We start from the raw sequence: 20,600 nt of genomic DNA, 5'->3' as shown, positions 1-20,600 counted from the left end.
ACGCACTTTCAGAAACCACCAATGTTGGCATAGACACATTTGCAATCACACTAGATTTCCAAAATATTGTCGTCTAAATGTAATTGTCTCTAATTGTACCCAACATAGTATAAAAACAAAACTCACTGTTCCCTGTTAACTTACTTTTTAGCATGCAAATGCAGTGAAAAAGTATAAAAGTTATTTATTTCTTCTTCTCTTTGATAGAAACTGAATTCACCACTGTCTGTCACGACACCATTCTACAGACTAACCACACAAGCTCTGCATCTGCAGCGCAAAACCACACAAAAAAACCCTCCTGCCTCTTTATTTTCTAACTTTACTGTGCATTTATCAATAACTGTTCTTTCCTATTCCTACTTACCTATTTCTTTCCTGTTCTACCTCAACAACACAAACTAACACATTTAAGGCTGCCTAGTTTAAGTTAATGCATTCATTATTCATGTAGTCCAAACACAAAAGGATTAAGTTAACTTTCATTTTACAAACATAAGCAAAGTGAACGTAATACAATTAAATGCAAAAGACATTTAAATAAAAATTGGATTTAGGTTCATTCAGTAATATAAAAAAATATTTTTTTCGTCAGTTGTTATTTGTAGGTTATCATTTTTTTCTGTGTTTCATCTGTGGTGAATGTGATGCAAAGCTGTGGGAGGGATTAAGAGCTGAGAAGATCTATTGTAAATCTATCACTCATTGACAATTGCAGCATTTTTGTTGTATTTCTGGAGTATAAAGAACTTGTACTGGGATTGTAACGAAAGATGATTTAAGACTGTGGGATTATCTGACAGAACATCACAGGTGAGTCTCCATAAGTTCTTATGTAGCTTCTCATTTAATACTAAAACCTAAAAAATATCATCTAATTTACTGTAACTCTGAAGAAATGAAAAAAATTATTACTGTAATAAATGAATACTTATTCAGCAAGGATACACTGATCAAATATGACAATAAATACACTTATAATGTAACAAAAGATTAATACATTTAGCTTTTTTGAAATTTATATTCATCAAAGAATCCTGAAAGAATTTATGTCATGATTTCCACAAAAATATTAAGCAGCAAAAACAGTTTTCAACATTGATAATAATCAGAAATATTTCTTGAGCAGCAAATCCGCATATTAGAATGATTTCTGATCAATGATAATATTAATTACTAATATTACATGTTTTTTCCTCTTGGAACTGCATATTTCACAGCTTGAGGGTATGTTTACATGACAATGATGTAGTAAAAATGGAAGAGTTTTATCTTTGTACAGATGACAACATTATAGACCATAGGCCAGTGGTTTCTTTGTAAAGAAAGACTAATACATGTGCATACCCGTATCGTTTTCAAAAGTTTGGTTTTCAGACCACCAAAACGGCATTATAAATGTACGGCCAAAACAAATAAAAGGTTTTAGTTGAAAACAGTGTCGTGTAAACAGTCCCTGAGATGCGGATGTACATTTATTTTCATTATTAAAACATTAATTATTTGTAAAAACTGTAACAACCTAACTTTTATAGAGTACAATATAAATACTTTGAGTTAGAACTCTACTCTTATTCAAATTTGTCTTCCATATTTGTAGATCATGATAACCACAAGCATTGCACCTCAGTCCCATAGTAAAAAAGGAACTATATCGTGTCTAAGGATTTGACTAAGGGTTTGAGCTCTCCTGACTCTAGTCCTCTGGGACCACTGGCCTCGGGACCACTGAACTCGGGGCACCTGACTCAGACGCATCTGGGCCAATGGATTTGGGACCTCTGATAGAAGGGCATTTAACTGCACAAGATGCGCCCTCCTCTTCCGCTTCCGGGGCACAATAGTGCATGACTGACCGCTTCTGGGATGACTTGAGCAGACTCGACGGACTCTGGGGTGACTTGAGCGGACTCGACTGACTCTGGGGTGACTTGAGCGTACACGACGGACTCTGGGGTGACTTGAGCGGACTCGACTGACTCTGGGGTGACTTGAGCGGACTCGACTGACTCTGGGGTAAATTGAGAGGACTCGACTGACTCTGGGGTGACTTGAGCGGACTCGACTGACTCTGGGGTGACTTGAGCGGACTCGATTGACTCTGGGGTGACTTGAGCGGACTCGACTGACTCTGGGGTAAATTGAGCGGACTCGTCTGACTCTGGGGTGACTTGAGCGGACTCGACTGACTCTGGGGTAAATTGAGCGGACTCGTCTGACTCTGGGGTGACTTGAGCGGACTCGACTGACTCTGGGGTAAATTGAGCAGACTCGACTGACTCTGGGGTGACTTGAGCGGACTCGACTGACTCTAGTGTGACTTGAGCGGACTCGACTGACTCTGGGGTGACTTGAGCGGACTCGACTGACTCTGGGGTGACTTGAGCGGACTCGACGGACTCTGGGGTGACTTGAGAGAACTCGACTGACTCTGGGGTGAATTGAGAGAACTCGACTGACTCTGGTGTGACTTGAGCGGGCTCGACTGACTCTGGGGGGAATTGAGCAGACTCGACGGACTCTGGGATGACTTGAAAGGACTCGACTGACTCTGGGGTGAATTGAGCAGACTCGACGGACTCTGGGATGACTTGAAAGGACTCGACTGACTCTGGAGTGACTTGAGCGGACTCGACGGACTCTGGGGTGACTTGAGAGAACTCGACAGACTCTGGAGTGACTTGAGCAGACTCGACTGACTCTGGAGAGACTTGAGCGGACTCGACGGACTCTGGGGTGACTTGAGAGAACTCGACTGACTCTGGGGTGAATTGAGAGAACTCGACAGACTCTGGGGTGACTTGAGCGGACCCGACTGACTCTAGTGTGACTTGAGCGGACTCGACTGACTCTGGGGTGACTTGAGCGGACTCGACTGACTCTGGGGTGACTTGAGCGGACTCGACGGACTCTGGGGTGACTTGAGAGAACTCGACTGACTCTGGGGTGAATTGAGAGAACTCGACTGACTCCGGTGTGACTTGAGCGGACTCGACTGACTCTGGTGTGACTTGAGCGGACTCAACTGACTCTGGGGTGACTTGAGCGGACTCGACTGACTCTGGGGTGACTTGAGCGGACTCGACTGACTGGGGTGACTTGAGCGGACTCGACGGACTCTGGGGTGACTTGAGAGAACTCGACTGACTCTGGGGTGAATTGAGAGAACTCGACTGACTCTGGGGTGACTTGAGCGGACTCGACTGACTCTGGTGTGACTTGAGCGGACTCAACTGACTCTGGGGTGACTTGAGTGGACTCGACGGACTCTGGGGTGACTTGAGAGAACTCGACTGACTCTGGTGTGACTTGAGAGGACTCGACTGACTCGACTGACTCTGGGGTGACTTGAGCGGACTCGACAGACTCTGGGGTGACTTGAGCGGACTCGACTGACTCTGGGGTGACTTGAGCGGACTCGACTGACTCTGGTGTGACTTGAGAGTACTCGACTGACTCTGGGGTGACTTGAGAGGACTCGACTGACTCTGGGGTGACTTGAGCGGACACAAGGGACTCTGGGGTGACTTGAGAGGACTCGACGGACTCTGGGGTGACTTGAGCGGACTCTGGGGTAAATTGAGCGGACACAACGGACTCTGGGGTGACTTGAGCAGACACAATGGACTCTGGGGTGACTTGAGCGGACTCGACTGACTCTGGGGTGACTTGAGCGGACTCGACAGACTCTGGGGTGACTCTGTGGTGACTTGAGCAGACTCGACAGACTCTGGGGTAAATTGAGCGGACTCGACTGACTCTGGGGTAAATTGAGCGGACACGACGGACTCTGGGGTGACGTGAGAGGACTCGACTGACTCTGGGGTGACTTGAGCGGACTCGACAGACTCTGGGGTGAATTGAGCGGACTCGACTGACTCTGGAGTGAATTGAGTGGACTCGACTGACTCTGGGGTCAATTGAGCGGACTCGACGGACTCTGGGGTCAATTGAGCGGACACGATGGACTCTGGGGTGACTTGAGCGGACACAACGGACTCTGGGGTGACTTGAGCGGACTCGACTGACTCTGGAGTGAATTGAGCGGACTCGACAGACTCTGGGGTGAATTGAGCGGACTCGACTGACTCTGGGGTGAATTGAGCGGACTTGACTGACTCTGGGGTGAATTGAGCGGACTCGACAGATTCTGGGGTCAATTGAGCGGACACGATGGACTCTGGGGTGACTTGAGCGGACACAACAGACTCTGGGGTGAATTGAGCGGACTCGACTGACTCTGGAGTGAATTGAGCGGACTCGACAGACTCTGGGGTGAATTGAGCGGACTTGACTGACTCTGGAGTGAATTGAGCGGACTCGACAGACTCTGGGGTCAATTGAGCGGACACGATGGACTCTGGGGTGACTTGAGCGGACACAACGGACTCTGGGGTGAATTGAGCGGACTCGACTGACTCTGGAGTGAATTGAGCGGACTCGACAGACTCTGGGGTGAATTGAGCGGACTCGACTGACTCTGGGGTGAATTGAGCGGACTTGACTGACTCTGGGGTGAATTGAGCGGACTCGACTGACTCTGGGGTGACTTGAGAGGACTCGACTGACTCTGGGGTGAATTGAGCGGACTCGACGGACTCTGGGATGACTTGAGTGGACTCGACAGACTCTGGGGTGACTTGAGAGGACTCGTCTGACTCTGGGGTGACTTGAGCGGACTCGACTGACTCTGGGGTAAATTGAGCGGACTCAACGGACTCTGGGATGACTTGAGCGGACTCGACAGACTCTGGGGTGACTTGAGCGGACTCGACTGACTCTGGAGTGAATTGAGTGGACTCGACTGACTCTGGAGTGAATTGAGCGGACTCGACTGACTCTGGGATGACTTGAGCGGACTCGACTGACTCTGGGGTGACTTGAGCGGACTCGACTGACTCTGGGGTGACTTGAGCGGACTCGACTGACTCTGGGGTGACTTGAGCGGCTCGACTCCAAAGTCCTCAGTTGCTCCATCTCCCACTGTGGCAGGGGATCATCCAGACAGACAGAGGGGCCGCATCATCGTACTTATGGCCCTTAGCCATAGTCCTGAAGAACTGGATAAGAGGAGCACATGGCCAACACAAACAGAGACAGAGCCATGTGCTCAGACACAAGACAAACAAAGAAACGTTGAACAGAGATATGGACAGGACCCTGACAATAACATAATACAATTCAATATGTATTTGCTACATTTCTGCCACAATACCATGATTACAGTTAGTGTTACTACAGTAAATCCATAGTAAATTTGTGGGTTGAAAAGCATTCTAACTGGATTGATGTACATGGTGCAGTGTTTCCCCTGTTTTACGCATCAGTGTTGAGAATATCAGCACAGTTTTATCTGACTTAGAGACATTTGTGGCTGGCATCGGAGAACTCTGCACCGAACTCGAACAAGGTTCAAACAAGCAGCAATGTTTCGCTCTGCTATTGGTGTGTTTACCATTTATGTTTCTTAAGTGCAACAGTAATGTCTAAATGTATAATTTAGTACATCATTTAGTGTTGAAAGCACCAATGGATAATTCACCTCAGATCTTGAAGAAAAAAAAAGGAAAAACAAGAACGTTCAATCTGTCAACTCAATGTGTAATCTGTAGTAACCTTGCTTAAGTGCAAGATTTTGTCTTAAACACATCCAATTTGTTGATCTCCAAATAAGCAGATCAGCTGTTTTTAATTACTTCATGACCAATAATACGTTAAAACACATACACACACACACACACACACACACACACACAGACACACACACACACTCAAAAGTAACCCTAAAAAGTTCCATTAAAAAACACTTGTAAGGATGTTTTTGGTCCTAATTAAAGCAAAGAAAAATAATTGGCAACTGGGTTATATCTGTGTCCTTGAAACCATGTGCCCTTAAGTAGCCTTTCATGGGTTATGAAAAAAAAAATTCTTCCTAAGATATGAATTATAGAGCTAATCAGAGCAGTTATGACACAAATCTAGAAATATATTTAAACACCAGCACTTACTCATGCTCTCTCCACAGAAGGTCAAAGATGTGCCAAAACATCTCCAGATCCTGTAAGAACCTCTTCTTCAAAGTGGCTTTGGTTATAGTTGTCTCACCAATAGTCTACGTGTACTTTGAGCCGACAGTAAACTGGTTAAAGTCGTTAAACTATCCATCCGTTCCCAAACATGATGTCTGTGGAGACATCTGCATCAATGCTCTTAAGACGCCAAATCAAATCCAAATAGCGGCTTCATCGCAGGGAGGCGATCTAGACACCATTCTCCTGATCTGGATGTGGCCTTTTGGGCAACAGTTTGATTTAGGACTCTGTAGTTCAATGTACGACATCCACGGCTGCCACTTGACAGTCGACAAGAGTCAGTTTAACAAAGCACATGGCATTTTATTTCATCACAGAGACATCAATGGGGACTTGTCCAACATGCCGAAACTGCCACGACCTCCATTCCAGAAATGGGTCTGGATGAACATGGAATCTCCCAGTAACTCAAGACAGCGGTCAAATCTAAACAATCTGTTTAATCTGACCATGACTTACAGACAAGATTCAGACATCATGGTCCCTTACGGGCGAATCTCAGAGAACACTGGTGGAAAGAAACATGATGAAATCCCACATAAGAATAAACTTGTTTGCTGGATTGTAAGTAACTGGAACTCAGACTTTAAGCGTTCAAAATACTATGAAGAGTTAAAAGAACACATTAGTATAGAAACCTACGGAAATCACTCCAACGGGCGCATTAGTAATCAAGATTATTCAGATGTGGTGTCCAGCTGTAAATTCTACCTGTCCTTTGAGAACTCCATCCATAAAGACTACATTACAGAAAAACTGTACAAACCTCTATCTCTCGGCACTGTTCCCGTGGTCCTCGGCCCACCCAGGAAGAACTATGAGGAATTCATACCAGGAAGTGCCTTTATCCATGTGGATGACTTCAACTCCTCCAAAGAGCTAGCTGAACATCTTAAGCTTCTGGACCAAAATGATGATTTGTACAGGCAGTTCTTCACCTGGAAGGAACATTTTGTTGCAAGTGCAAGCATCTTTGGTCCTGACCAGGCCTGTCATGCTTGCGATCATATCAGAAGAAACAAGAACTATAGAGTAGTTAATGATCTTAACAGCTGGTACTGGGGTTGACAACTGATGTTAACAATAGACTTCAGTCACAGATGCCTTTTCCGTCATGGACAAAGTTTTTTTTGGCAAAAAAAAATAATGTCATAAGCCGCGTTTCCACCTAAATTACCCGGAACAATCTGTCCGAGGAATCCCCCCCCCCCAGCCCATGTTCAATGCATGTTCACAATAACAGTTTAAATAAATAAAATAATGATTTAAACTATGTTTCATTTATGATATAAAAATTTAGATTAAATATGACATTCTCATTAATGGGATTAAACACTTTAATTGCATGAAATCATTACTGAGGAGTTACCATTTTTTTTTAATATTCATTCAATATATAAATATTTGTTGTGGATGCCATGCTTCTGAACACTTTTCCTGTGGCCTGTTGTGTTTTAATGTTTAACTACAGAGAGAATTGCTTATCATGATAATAGGCTAGTTGCACGTGGCCGCCATTTTGGATTTCGGATCAGCGAGTGTGCGGGTAGACACTTGGACTTATAAATATCTGGGACTTCTACTGGATGACAAGCTGGATTGGACAGCAAATATGGACTCTCTCTGCAGGTAAGGGCAGAGCCGTCTGTACTTCCTGAGAAGGCCCTTCAACATCTGCAAAAAACTACTGCAGATGTTTTACCAGTCTGTGGGGCAAGCAGCAAGAAGAGAGATGCTGGTCGACTGGACAGACTGGTAAGGAGAGCTGGCTCAGTAGTGGGAACAGAGCTGGACTCTCTGGTGACAGTGGCAGAAAGAAGGACCCTGGACAAACTGCTGTCCATACAGGACAACGTCCACCACCCTCTGCACAACACCTTCATCAGGCAGAGGAGTGTGTTCAGTGGCAGACTACTGTCCCAGCTCCACCAACAGATTTAAAAACTCTTTCGTCCCACTGGCCATTAGGCTGTACAACAGCTCCTCATGGCAGGGAGGACAATAGACAATAGACAATTGGATAATTTCTACCTCCCTCTGCACTCTTTACCTCAATTTGCACTGTTTACTGTTTTGCACTGTTTTATTGTGGCTATTGTGTTATAAGTTAATTTTATTTTAATATGTTTAATGTATGTTTAATTTATGTATGCTACTGGATACTTGAATTTCCCTCGGGATAAATAAAGTATATATCATCATCATCATCATCATCATCATCATCACTTCCGGTTTCGCATTACTTACATCAATTGCTCGATCAATATTATCATCAAATATTTTACATTTACATTTTTAACTGTAGGTACCACAAACAATTTAATATAGGTAAGTTTGTGTATATTTTACACGTAGTAAAATACTGTATGTGCTGCTTATAAACACCAGACAGATTATTATTAATATTTATGAAACAGATCTTTACTCATCTCACTTGCACAAAATAAATGCAGTAATAGAAAGCACAGAAACGCACAGGTGAAATACACTGAAAATTATATGCATTTAAAAATTTGATCGGGTTGAAGTCCTCCCTCCGGATCTTCTGCATCCACTCATGGTAAAAATACCAGTGGAAAAGATTGAGAAAAACTTTGTCTGAAATGTATTTTACACTATTTGATTGATTTATTCAAAAACTAGGCAAGGATCGGCTACTAGCACATCCATCTCATATTCTGCTAATGTCTTGTACCCTTAAACATGGTATCACGTGGATGAATAATCATATGCAAATGTAAAAAAATTTTTTTACCAACATTAGTTAGTGTAGTATTCTACTGTATTGAAATTGGTATCGAGAACTGTGAAATTTTGCCGGTTTTTAGATATCACAGCAACCTTATTTCCAGCAAATATGTTTGATAAATATATCTCTATTGTTAAATAAATTACTTGTATAAGGTTTTGGTCATATGGCCCACTTGTAATCATGTTAAATAATACAATATTGACCAAAATAATCGTGATTATGATTTATGCCATAATCGAGCAGCTTGTAGCGTTTATTGGTAACAATCGTAATTAGGTCATATATGAAATATTAGCTCGAGCAATATTCAAATTTGGGGAAATATTAAAATCATAACTCAGTCATAATTCATAAATTTCACATATGCTATTACCTTACCTGCTAATTATCAAAAATATTTCATTCTATAACTGGTCTCTCATCAGTCATTCGACCAGCGAATACTTTGATTATACCAGTTAAGAAGGAATATTTATATTATCAAACCTCAGACAATTCTCTCCTGGCCGTGGATGCAAATTGCTGGGTTTATGCATTAAAATAAAGAGCTAGTAGCCAGATCTTATCGCAATTTCATTGACAATTACATTGGTGGGATTGTAACACAGAGTCAGTCAAAGTATAAAAGATTTATTTAATCAAAAATGACACACAAAGGATTATATGCATATAGGAAGTAATATAGGCTAATCTACGTACGTAAAATTACACAAGACACACGAACGTTTAAACAAACAAACATAAACATGACTTGATCAGAATGAAAATAGGAAGAAAGTGAGGGAGAAAGTATGGTAATTTACAAACAGAACCTTTTAAGAGACAACTGTGAAAGCAGCTTCGAGAGAGATCATTTTATACGTTACTTGCGATTCTGTTCCTTTGTCTGTGTGAAGCTGGGCTTCGGGACCACGTGCGTATCTTGGCTGGACCGTGTCTCATCGATTTGTAGGCTGGCGTTTCGCGTGAAGTTCTTAAAAACTCACTGAATGTAACATTACCGAGGTACGGAAGTCTCTTCCCGGTGTGGGAAGGGCGAGAAAACTTGGTTACAAGACGAGAATGGATTTTTACATTCGCTTTGTTTGGATGAAGGCCCTGTGCCTTCTCTCGCTCCGCTGCACGTGGAGCAGGGAGGGGTGAGAGTGCAGAGTTCAGAGTTCGGAGTCACGAGGGTGAGAGCGTGTGAGAGCAGAGAGAGGGAGACGTCTGCTTGTGTTGTGGTTTTTAAAGCAGCGCGGGGTAACGCCCTGTTTGATGACGGTACCCAATGAAATCTTTCGGTTCTGAGGCGGGAAAATTCTCTTTGTGTGAAGAAAACGCCTCCTTTCACCATATGTCTCCTGAACGAAATAATTCATATTTCCTCTTAAGATTATACATACTGAACTAAAGATGTTACTTATATAACTTAGGTGGGACTGATCGAATTAAAACAGGACGGTCAGACAGATACCAAGAATTACAGGTAGATTTTGGACACACATAACGTTACGTTCATATGCATCATTACACACAAATAAAGCTTGATTAAACGTACCATAAAATTGTCAGTGTTTCCGTAATGGCAAACGATGACACTTTAAAGAAACATAGGAATACATATCAACATTTAGTGACTTGTTCTGTGTGGGAATGTCTGTTTCAAAGTCCACGAGTGTGTTTTGTGTGTGTGTGTGTGTGTGTAACATTTCAAAGAATGTCTTTGAAGCTCACACTGTGGAAAGGGGGAAGTGGGTCGTAAAAGGGATTCAGTTACAGAGTCTGCCAAGTCTGTGGGACTTAGAAAGTGTTTTCACTTTTAATTAGTATATAAATTAAAAGTCCATTTTTACCCATCGAGCCATAGTCGTTACAAGCTCTATGTCACAGTCTTATATAGGTTTATTTTATACAAAGCAAACTGCAATGAAGGAAACATTTTGCAAAACAAAGATGTAAGATTAAACCATTCTTTTCAAAGCAAATTTGTCAGTTTGACATTATAAATAAATGATTTACATACATTTGTTTTGTGCACATGAAGGCCTACTGTATTATCCTTGTTGCTCTTGTCATGAAAGTAAAGTTTGCTTTTACTGGAATGCTATTATTTGTGGGTGTCTGTCCTGTCTGAAAATCTGCTATTGAGATCAGTGGAAATACTAATGCAAAACTGCATAGCTCTCTCCGAGTAGCATAAACCTCCCTGCAACGCTCAAACCACAGAGTGTGTGTGTGTGTGTGTGTTGCTGAACAGTTACCCATCGATGATACTTTTTGCCACATAATCAACTATGGCAGAGTTCACACCATGTTGCCAGCTTTCACACATTTGCCGTGAGATAAGCTTTCAGTCAGGGTTCTCAAGTTTCACACATTGTCCGTGAGACACGCAATTCAACCAGCTCATTCGCTCACACGCCAGCCACACTGTGTATTTCTCATGCTGAAAAGGCAATGCCAACCAAGTTGTCCTGCAAGGTTTATAGTCCAGTCATTTTAAGCCAAAATGGGGTCAACCTTGAATAAATTGCAACAGAAGCAAACTCAACTGATTTGGTATCCTCAATATGTCCTGAGTAAGGGGAAAAAAGTCCAGAAGAATCCCATTGGGGGAAAGTTCCGAAAAAGACCCAAATATAGTCTATTCATACGCCTATTCATTTTCTTACTTGAATAGGGTAAAAATGTTAACCTTTAGATATCACCATGAAAATGACTGAGTTGATTACTTACATCAAGACAAACAAAAAATGTATTACAAGTTTTTTGAAATTGTTTGTTAACATGGACAAACGGTGCATAATCTAATTACGTATGTGCTAATTTGCATAAATACCCCAACAGATCTAAACATTGGCTATAGCCAGGAGAAAATGTCTTGTTGAATCTTGTTGACATATAACAGTAAAATACTTAATATTAAGGTTTGAATGGAACCCATTTAGGCTACCCATGAGCATTAATACATAGGCAGGAAGAAGTACTTTAAACCAGCCTTTATTCATTATTATTGTAGAGATGGGGTTTGGGGCTGGGTCTGTGGGACTGTTTCTGGGGATTCACTTTTTATTTTGCCAACATTTTGTCTTCTGCATTCTCCTTACCATTGTCTCCTATATTCTTCCCTCAGACTCGTCCCCCAGAAACAGTCCCAAGTGGTTTTAGAGGCTTTGAGAAATGAGGTCATATGTATATTATGAGAAAATGAAAGTGTTTTTTTTATATTAGATGCATGTAAACGTGTTGTGAGAGACTGATTGTGAAACCTTTAAAACAGCTTAATGGGGCACTTTAAAGATGTAATGGTAAAATCAAAGTCCGGACCATTACAACATATGACAATTTTGCATTTTGGAACATTATTTCACCCATATTTTGACATTTTATTTTAACAAAAGTTATTTGAAACATTAAAGTAGACACTTTTATGCAATATGTTTATCATTAAAACCACTTTTGTAAATTTAATTTGATTCAAAAGCATATTTATAGTTGATGCATAACATTTCAACATTAAGGTTTGTTTGAAAATATGTATGCTTTGGAAAGAGTTGATGTTATTTCGAATATTCGCTTTTATACAGCCTGAAAGATATAGTGGATTTGCTTTTTTTAATGTCCCTATGGGTTTTATGTATGTGGCCGCGCAAATGTTCACTATACAAAACTCAAGCCCAACCAAACATCTAAAAGGGGATTCTTTATTTTCGACCGCGTATGAGAAAGACGCGTGTCTGGGGTTTCCGTTTGTGGGCAGGTAATATATAAGCAAAATCTATACAGCAAGTAACAACAGGAAAAGAACAAAAAGGAACACTTTCAAACAGAGTTCGTATCTTCTTCCCCTCAGTAAATCCTCTCTCACAATAATCAATGTGTTAATTTTCCCTTTTCAGCTTTATGTAAATAATTGTAACGTTCTCAAAAATAAAACAGAATATCCAAAACAGGGTTGCCAGATTGGGCGGTTTACAAATCTATTTTGCGGGCAAAAATGGGTTTGGGCGGGTGGATAAAAATTGGGCTGGTTTCGGATCAGTTCTGCGCGTTTTTATTACCGAAGCACCGACACTTCGGATCCTTCTTTCCTGCGACCCAGTGTTCAGCAGGCAGCAGTCTCACTCACTCACTCAAACACACACACCCACACTACGTACGTGTCCCCTAACCTCACAACAGACACTCCTCTCCTCCGTCCCACTACCTTCAGTGATGCACGCGCCCGCCCCTCAAACAACAACACACTAGATCGCGGGGTTTTCAAACTTACCGTACTTATCTAGCTGACTGACACTGCGGTTTCATGACTCTCTCTGGGTCAGCGGCAGCGCCAAAACAGATTTGAATGTTACGATATGATTTTGTCAGAGGTTTAATAGACAGACGAAATGGACTAAGATCGCGTGGGTGTTTGAATCGAGATCACATCGTGCAGCTCTATAACGACACATTTCATCCTGAAACGTTTTTGAAACGAAAGTGGATAACTTCTGTGAACCTCATCTATAAGCAAGGGCAAAAATAAAGCAATTTAATTTGAATTAATATCTGTAATATTCTGTAATAAAAAAATCTATTTTTTATAAAACCTAGGTGAATCGATTTTTTTCTCCCAGCCCTTATGCATGTTTCATGTTGCCATTTGAAATAATTGAAATGTTAAAGTGGGTTATTTTTTATGTCCATATATCCACTCAATGTTTTTATGTTACTGAATGCTTCCAAGCGACTTTTAGTGCCAATAAACAGACTCATTGATAGCTTAAGTTGATCGCATTATTTTCTGTAACATAATAGAATAGTCTGACTGAGGTACAGCCTACTTTTGCGTTCATTTGATTGAATATTGTTTCTAAAATCGGATAGACTAAGTCGAAAAATGGGTAATTTTAAAGTGATTTACAAATTTTAACTAAAATTGTTAGTGATTTCAATGTGTTTTAAACGAAAAACAAGCCACAAAAAAATCTGGGCGTTTTTTTGTGCATTCTCGCGGTTTTTGACGAGGTTTTGGGATGGAAAACCTTGCTGGCATCTGGCCACCCTGATCCAAAACTGTTTATGTGAGCACTTATACCCCAAAAAACAACGGTATGGCTTTTTATGCTTTTCTGTAAGGCGCACCGTCACCGTGGAATGTATGATCATTCCAAACAGAAATCTCTGGCACTCGGGAGAAATACAGAATCCGTGCGATCAATCTCTGCTCTCTTTCCCCTTTATCTTGCGAACAAGTGAGATGGTCCTCACTGCAGAACACGAAATCCAGGGGGAGGAGTTGGATCCAGATCCAACTCCTCCCACCTTACATATACCTAAACCCAGAGCCATAAAGAGAAAGAGTTGCGACACTCCCATAGACCTCCGTTGTAAACATAGACTGTAAAAAAATATGGACGTAGTGTCCGTGACGTCACCCGTAGGTTTCTGAAGAGCATTTTTGAAGCCTAAAGTGGGCGGAGCCGTCCGTCGCCATCTTGGCCTTGCGTCACTCCCGGATAACAGAAAATAGGCAAACAGGCGGGGCGTGAGTGGAGCTGAGGAGCCTGGCCATAGATATCATGAGCCAGGCTATCTGAAATCACCTAGCTCGACGTGATCGAGTTAGCTGATGATGTAAATCCAATTAAAAGTTCCTGTTTTTGCCCTTCGAAATATTATAATAGTTAAAATACATGGCTACAAGTGAGACTGTGTATTACTTCGAGAGTGTTTGTGTGTGACAGTGATTTATGTGCATACATGTCAGTCACTCTTTCATGGTCCGTCAGCGCGGCATCGCTCAAGTTCGTAGAGAGCTTATTCAGTCCATTTTAAATTCTGATTTTGGCCGCCTCTCAAATGGGTTAAACCATAGATATATTGCCTTTGAAGTGCAAGTAAATGCGCTAGAAAATCCGCGCTCATTCATGTGCATTTATTGCACGGACGGAGAAAGCGCCGACGCCTGCATGATTTCATCTGACGGTACATAAGCATATTATAATCCATCTGTTCCGTGAGAGCAAAACGAACGAGCCTTTATTGACGTTTTAAATTTGAAAACCCCAAAAAGCAACGGAATTGTCTGACATCCATTAGTGCATGTTCACAGAGGAAAACAACTGAAATACAGCGCTGGTTGTTCTCTCAAACGATACTCGACGACAACGACTGAATCCAAAGACGTGGGCTTTGTACCCAAGTATTAAATTGTATGAAATAATCCCGAAAAAAAAGCACAAACACCGCAGAGAAGGCAAGTTCAGCAGCTAACATTTGCTGAGGTGAAGTGACGGCTAGCATTGACATCAGCGGGAATCCACCTGTCACTCAAGTGGCCACACCCTTAAATTTAAATATTAATCAACTAAACGGATGAGTTATAAAAAAATTCACCCCCCTCACAGTTGTTATGAAGGGCAAAATTAGCTGTATAGACCAAAGCCACATAGAGATCCAGGCTGTAAACATGTTTTTTTCTGCTGTAAAGTTGGTAATTTTAACATGAGGGAGATACAGATTTGACTCACTTCTGCAGCCAGGCCAAGCGGCCAGTTAATGAATTGCAGTTTAACTCACTTCCGTGTTGGTTTCAAGAGAGAGACGGGGAGGTTGCCGCTTGGTTGTAAATAATGGCGGCGCTTTTAACCGCCCACTTCCGGGATTTGAAGAGCGGAATAGTTCTAAACACTGTCATTTTGGCGTTGGACCCCATTCACTTACATTGCTGCGCGTCGAGTTGTTCCAGAGTTAAGTTGTTGAAATATCGACCTCTTTTGAATTGTCAACTGTCTATATTGTATCAGAGGCCCTTTGCGATGCTTATACTGGTCTTCATTTGTACATGCACAGCGTAATTATTTATATTTTATGTTAGTTGTTTCAACCAATTTTCAAGCACTGCCTGCTAACTTAGCTACTTAGCTAACGCGACTTCGTCAGTTAAGAGTTCGGTAATGAATCGCTGCCACCTTTATAGCAACTTTTATTTAATTTAATTTTTTTGGATATACTAACTTTTCATTATGTTTTATTGTCTTGAGTGAAGCGGCTTGTGAGAACAATGCTGGACCTCTAGGATTGTTATGGCCATCATCAGTCCTGTCTGTTTCATGGATCACCTGCCCCTGATTTTTGCTTTTCTTGTTCACACAAGCACACATTTTTTGTTGTCTGTCATTGTTTAATAAAAATAGTTTATTTGAAAACCTTCATTTGTATCAGCAATGCTTAAATTCGTTTTTAATCTGTTATAGTTTTGATAATGTGTATGGCTTAATATTAAAATAATATTCTTAGTCACTTCACTTAAGAAAATTATACATATAGAAAGATAATATAAATATGATTCACAAGCCTATCACATGAAGCAAACATCCATCTCTTCTTAATGTTGGGCCGTTTAGTGAAACTGACGCATAGGCCTATAGGCCGTAAGTAAACCGTTAATCTTCATTATGTGTCCTAATCATAAATACAGTGCATGTTCACAATAACAGTTTAAAAAAATAAAATAATGATTTAAACTATGTTTTACTTATGATATAAACATTTAGATTAAATAAGACATTCTCATTAATGGAGTTAAACACTTAAATTACATGAAATCATTACTGAGAAGTTACAACATTTTGTATATTTAATAAAAATAAATATTTGTAGTGGATGCGATGTGGCATGTTGTGTTTTAATGTTTAACTACAGAGAGGATTGCTCATCATGATAATAGCAGATTTGTCTGAGAAAATATTTTCAAGCAATTAATGCACAACAAGGCCTATCTGTTTCCATTAAAAATATAACGCAATTAAAAATACTGTTTGGCCAGTGGAGAAGATTGAGAAAAACTTTCTCTGAAATGTATTTTACACTATTTGATTGATTTATTGAAGAACAAGGCAGGGATCGGCTACTAGCACATCCATCTCATGTTCTCCTAATGTCTTTAAACATGTAATCACGTGGATGAATATGCATACCCAGGTGAAAAGGAAATATATTTAAATTGTGTTTATTTTGATATACTTAATGTATTTTAAGTGTACTGTATTAATTATATATTTAATTGTGTTATTTTGAGACATCTTAAAGTATACTAAATGCACTTTAATATGTATTTAAGTTCAATTTTAAGGTAATAGTAATATATTTTAATATACTTAATTGTTAAAATGGACCTATTTTAAGTACATTTAGTGTAATTTAATAGCACTTCTTTAAATTGTATTTTTAATACACTTTAAATATGTTTTAGAACTACAGCTAAATATATTTTAAGCTTCACATGAATGTGTTCCCAGTATATTTTAAATATAATATCAGCTTATTAATAATGTATTAGAAGAACACTATAAGAGCCACTATTAGTATAATAAAAATACATTTTTATAAAACCATTCAGTATGAAAATAATATATTTTAATTTATTACAAATACAGTGAAAAATTATCATTCCGTAAAACACAGTAAAAAATATTTGTATAAAACACACACACTTTGTGAAAGCTAGTAAACTTTAACGCACAACACCCAGTGTACATCAGTACAGCAGCATATGTAAACTGTAAAAAAAAATTAAATTAAATACATTAACATAAAATACAGTGATATGCAGTGGTATTATAAACAAACAAAAAAAACGAACTAGAGTCAATAAATCTAACTACAGTCAATAAAGTGCAGTCATTAATAACTGCAAACAGTTACAGTACTGTTACAACTCAAACCATCTTCATCCTTCAAGTGAATAGGAGTGACTGGTCTTTGAGTTTGCCTCGTTGCATTTCCTTCGAATCAGTGCTCGCACCTCAAGACGTGTTGGAAATTGTTTGATCACAGTGTCTGTGAAAAGGGAAAAAGAGGAGTTTATTTTTATATTAAAGCAAAATTAACCTCTGTTAAAAAAGTAACTGTTCCCTTTCAAAAGGGAACTTGCACTGCTTCGATGATGCTATTGGGGAACGATGTTCTCTAGGCGCCTCTTTAATAATTCTGAGTCGCACTATTAGTGTCAGGCTGTTGCCAGTCAAATTCTATTGCCGTGATTGTACAGCTTTTCAAACACCGGTTCACATGGAGGGTGTTCCCCATAGCGTCATCGATGCAGTGTCTCATTCCCTGTTCTCAGGGAACAGAGGTCGTAACCTAGACGTTTTTTATTACAACACAGTATGATGTTTTGACATTTCCCTCTGTTGTACATACAAGGTGAAAAAGACGTACTGTTAAATGTATTATATATGCATTAAAGTACATTTGTTTACTTTGTACTTAAAGTACAAGCATACTTTCCACCATAGGCTATATCTTACCTACAGGGGGGGAAAATTTAAAGTTAAAGGAGAACTCCGGTCAATTTTAACATTGAGCTCATTTTTTTGTAAATGTGGAGTGCAGTCAGTACAGAGAACAACGACAAAAATCGGTGTTGCCTACACTGTGTTATCCTCTTTTTAAAATTTGCACCCTGTTGACTTCAATGGGGCAAGTTTTAAACCTGCTTTTAGCCTCTTAACATCCTTGATGTGTCATTACAAGTGCACAGGTCACGTGAGTGATTCCTGCAGAGTGATCACGGGTGAATCTGATTGCAGTACACTGTAAAATATTTCCAGGATTTCACAAGATATAACTGTAATATTTCACAGTTAATTACATTATTACCACTTCACAGGCTTTAACTGTGATATTTCACAATATAATACCGTATTTAGACTTTTACTGTGAAAATAATGCAGGCGCGGGGCTTTTACAAGAAACTACTGTGAATTCCGTCTTTTCCGTGCTGCAACTGCGTCATCTGAGCTGCCTGATCTCCTCCGTGGTCTCATTCGACGGATTCAGCGGTAAGTGTTTAAATTTCAAACTTTGTCAATTTGACGACTGTTTTTAATATGAAATTGCATGTTATTTAAAAGTATGAACCAAATTAGCGTTAGTTGTAGGTTATGTTTCATGTTTTTGTAACTTAGCTGGAGCAGACTTGCATCTAGGTTTGAGCGCGCAAATTTGAATGAACAGACGTTGGTTGTGTTAATAAGTGTAAGTTAGTATGTGTACCGTATAAAGTTATTAAAGTCTGCGTGAACCGGAAGTTGCAAACGATTTTTCTCCAGTGTTGTGACGCATTTCCCAGTGAAACGGAATATTGAACAGAGGGCAGGGTTTTACTCTAGCGCTCCTCCTCTCCATCTCTGCTCATAACAGACTAACAGTTTGAGGGGAGTGGTAAGCGTTGCCCAAACCAACTCCTCAAACCTACGTCATCAGAGAAGGTCCTCCAATGCAGAGGGGAGGGGCATTTTCAGATTTTGATTAAAGATTTGATTAAAGAAATTTTTTTGTGTGGATTGACTTGCATGGATGAATCGATCAATTTAGGCAAACAAAGTAAATATGGTCAATTTTGATTTCATGTGGACTTTAACTGTGAGACTTCAGGTTAGCTACACCGTCAACATTGAACTTTAGCTTTGCTTAAAGGAGAAGTTCACTTTTAAAATGAAAATTCTGTCATCATATAATCACCCTCATGTTGTTTCAAACCTGTATGAATTTCTTTCTTCTGCTGAACAGAAAGAAAGATATTTAGAAGAATATCAGTAACCAGGCAGTTTTTGGGTCCCATTGACTTCCATAGTATATTTTTTTCCTACTATGGAAGTCAATGGGACCCAAAAACTGCCTGGTTACTGATATTCTTCTAAATATCTTCCTTTCTGTTCAGCAGAAGAAAGAAATTCATACAGGTTTGAAACAACTTGAGGGAGATTATATGATGACAGAATTTTCATTTTAAAAGTGAACTTCTCCTTTAATGCTTTTCTTAGTTAACGTTAACAGCGTTCTCTCTTTTCCCACAGCATTTTTCTACCACCGGGAAATAAAGTTATAAGGTAAGCTGTGGCCTTAATGTGTTTATTATGACAGTTATGATCAACTACGTTAGATAAATTATAGTGTTGTGGAGCTTCGTTAGCGGTGCTATTCTAAAGTAAAACAGGTCGACATCTGGCGATATTAGGAGCCATTTTGTCTGTGAACGGGTAATAATTCTAGGAGGAAGAGTACAAGCAGAAACAGCCACATGGAGATGGACTGGCAACAGGCTCTTCCTCCATCCTCTGCAAACAGTATGTGTAAATGATGTAAATTGTTGTGTGCAAATGCTTTGCCTGGGTAAATCACACACATCTAACTTACTTTGTTGCAGGACTATTCTTGACTGTGTGTTTGTGATGTACAGTGTAAATGTTTTTCAGTTGCTGTTAAGTTATTTAAATGGTTGCTGTTTAACTGAATCCAAGTAATGTCACCTTGTTAAAACTGAGCTAACTTTAGTTTTGCTCAGTACTGCAACAGCAGTGACCCACTGAAGGTGATGACTGGGAACTGAAACCTTTTTAATCCCACTTGAATTAAACTAACATCTTTCTTCTGTATTTTTGTTTATAGGTGCTTCTTGGGCATCAACCCAGAGACAGGTACAAAATCAAAGAGGCAGAGAGGACACATAAACCAGCAAGTCTCACACTGATCAGGAAGCTCATTGACTTTGAATGGATGTCAGCCTAATGTAAGTTGTGTTCGAACTTCAGAACAGACTAACGAAACACTGTCTCTGCTTTAAGCTAGAATTAGTTATGCAGTAAGATGTTTACTTAAGCTATTAAAGGGTTAGTTCACCCAAAAATGTAAAGTCTCTCATTAATTACACACCCTCATGATGTTCCAAACACATAAGAATTTTGTTCAACACAAATTAAGATCATTTTAAGAAGTCGGAGAGC

At 40.0% G+C, this 20,600-nt stretch overlaps 1 protein-coding gene and 1 long non-coding RNA gene across 2 annotated transcripts; both read left to right on the top strand.

The window, feature by feature from the left end:
- Positions 1-718: 718 nt before the first annotated feature.
- On the top strand, positions 719-8,295 carry LOC307162872 (4-galactosyl-N-acetylglucosaminide 3-alpha-L-fucosyltransferase 9-like). The gene is made up of 2 exons (XM_079878596.1): positions 719-813; positions 6,026-8,295. The coding sequence occupies exon 2, from the start codon at positions 6,036-6,038 to the stop codon at positions 7,158-7,160; it is 1,125 nt and encodes a 374-aa protein (XP_079734722.1). The 5' UTR covers positions 719-813; positions 6,026-6,035; the 3' UTR covers positions 7,161-8,295.
- A 10,301-nt stretch (positions 8,296-18,596) lies between these two features.
- Positions 18,597-20,333, top strand: LOC307162586. The gene is made up of 3 exons (XR_013821942.1): positions 18,597-18,656; positions 19,674-19,706; positions 20,266-20,333. It is a non-coding gene; the product is annotated as an uncharacterized lncRNA (long non-coding RNA).
- Positions 20,334-20,600: the final 267 nt, after the last annotated feature.

This window comes from Squalius cephalus (genome assembly GCF_949319135.1).
Source record: "Squalius cephalus genome assembly, chromosome: 8".
Lineage (NCBI taxonomy): Eukaryota > Metazoa > Chordata > Actinopteri > Cypriniformes > Leuciscidae > Squalius > Squalius cephalus.
The sequence above is the reverse complement of the archived record's forward strand: the minus strand, read 5'-3'. Positions and strand labels throughout refer to the sequence as shown.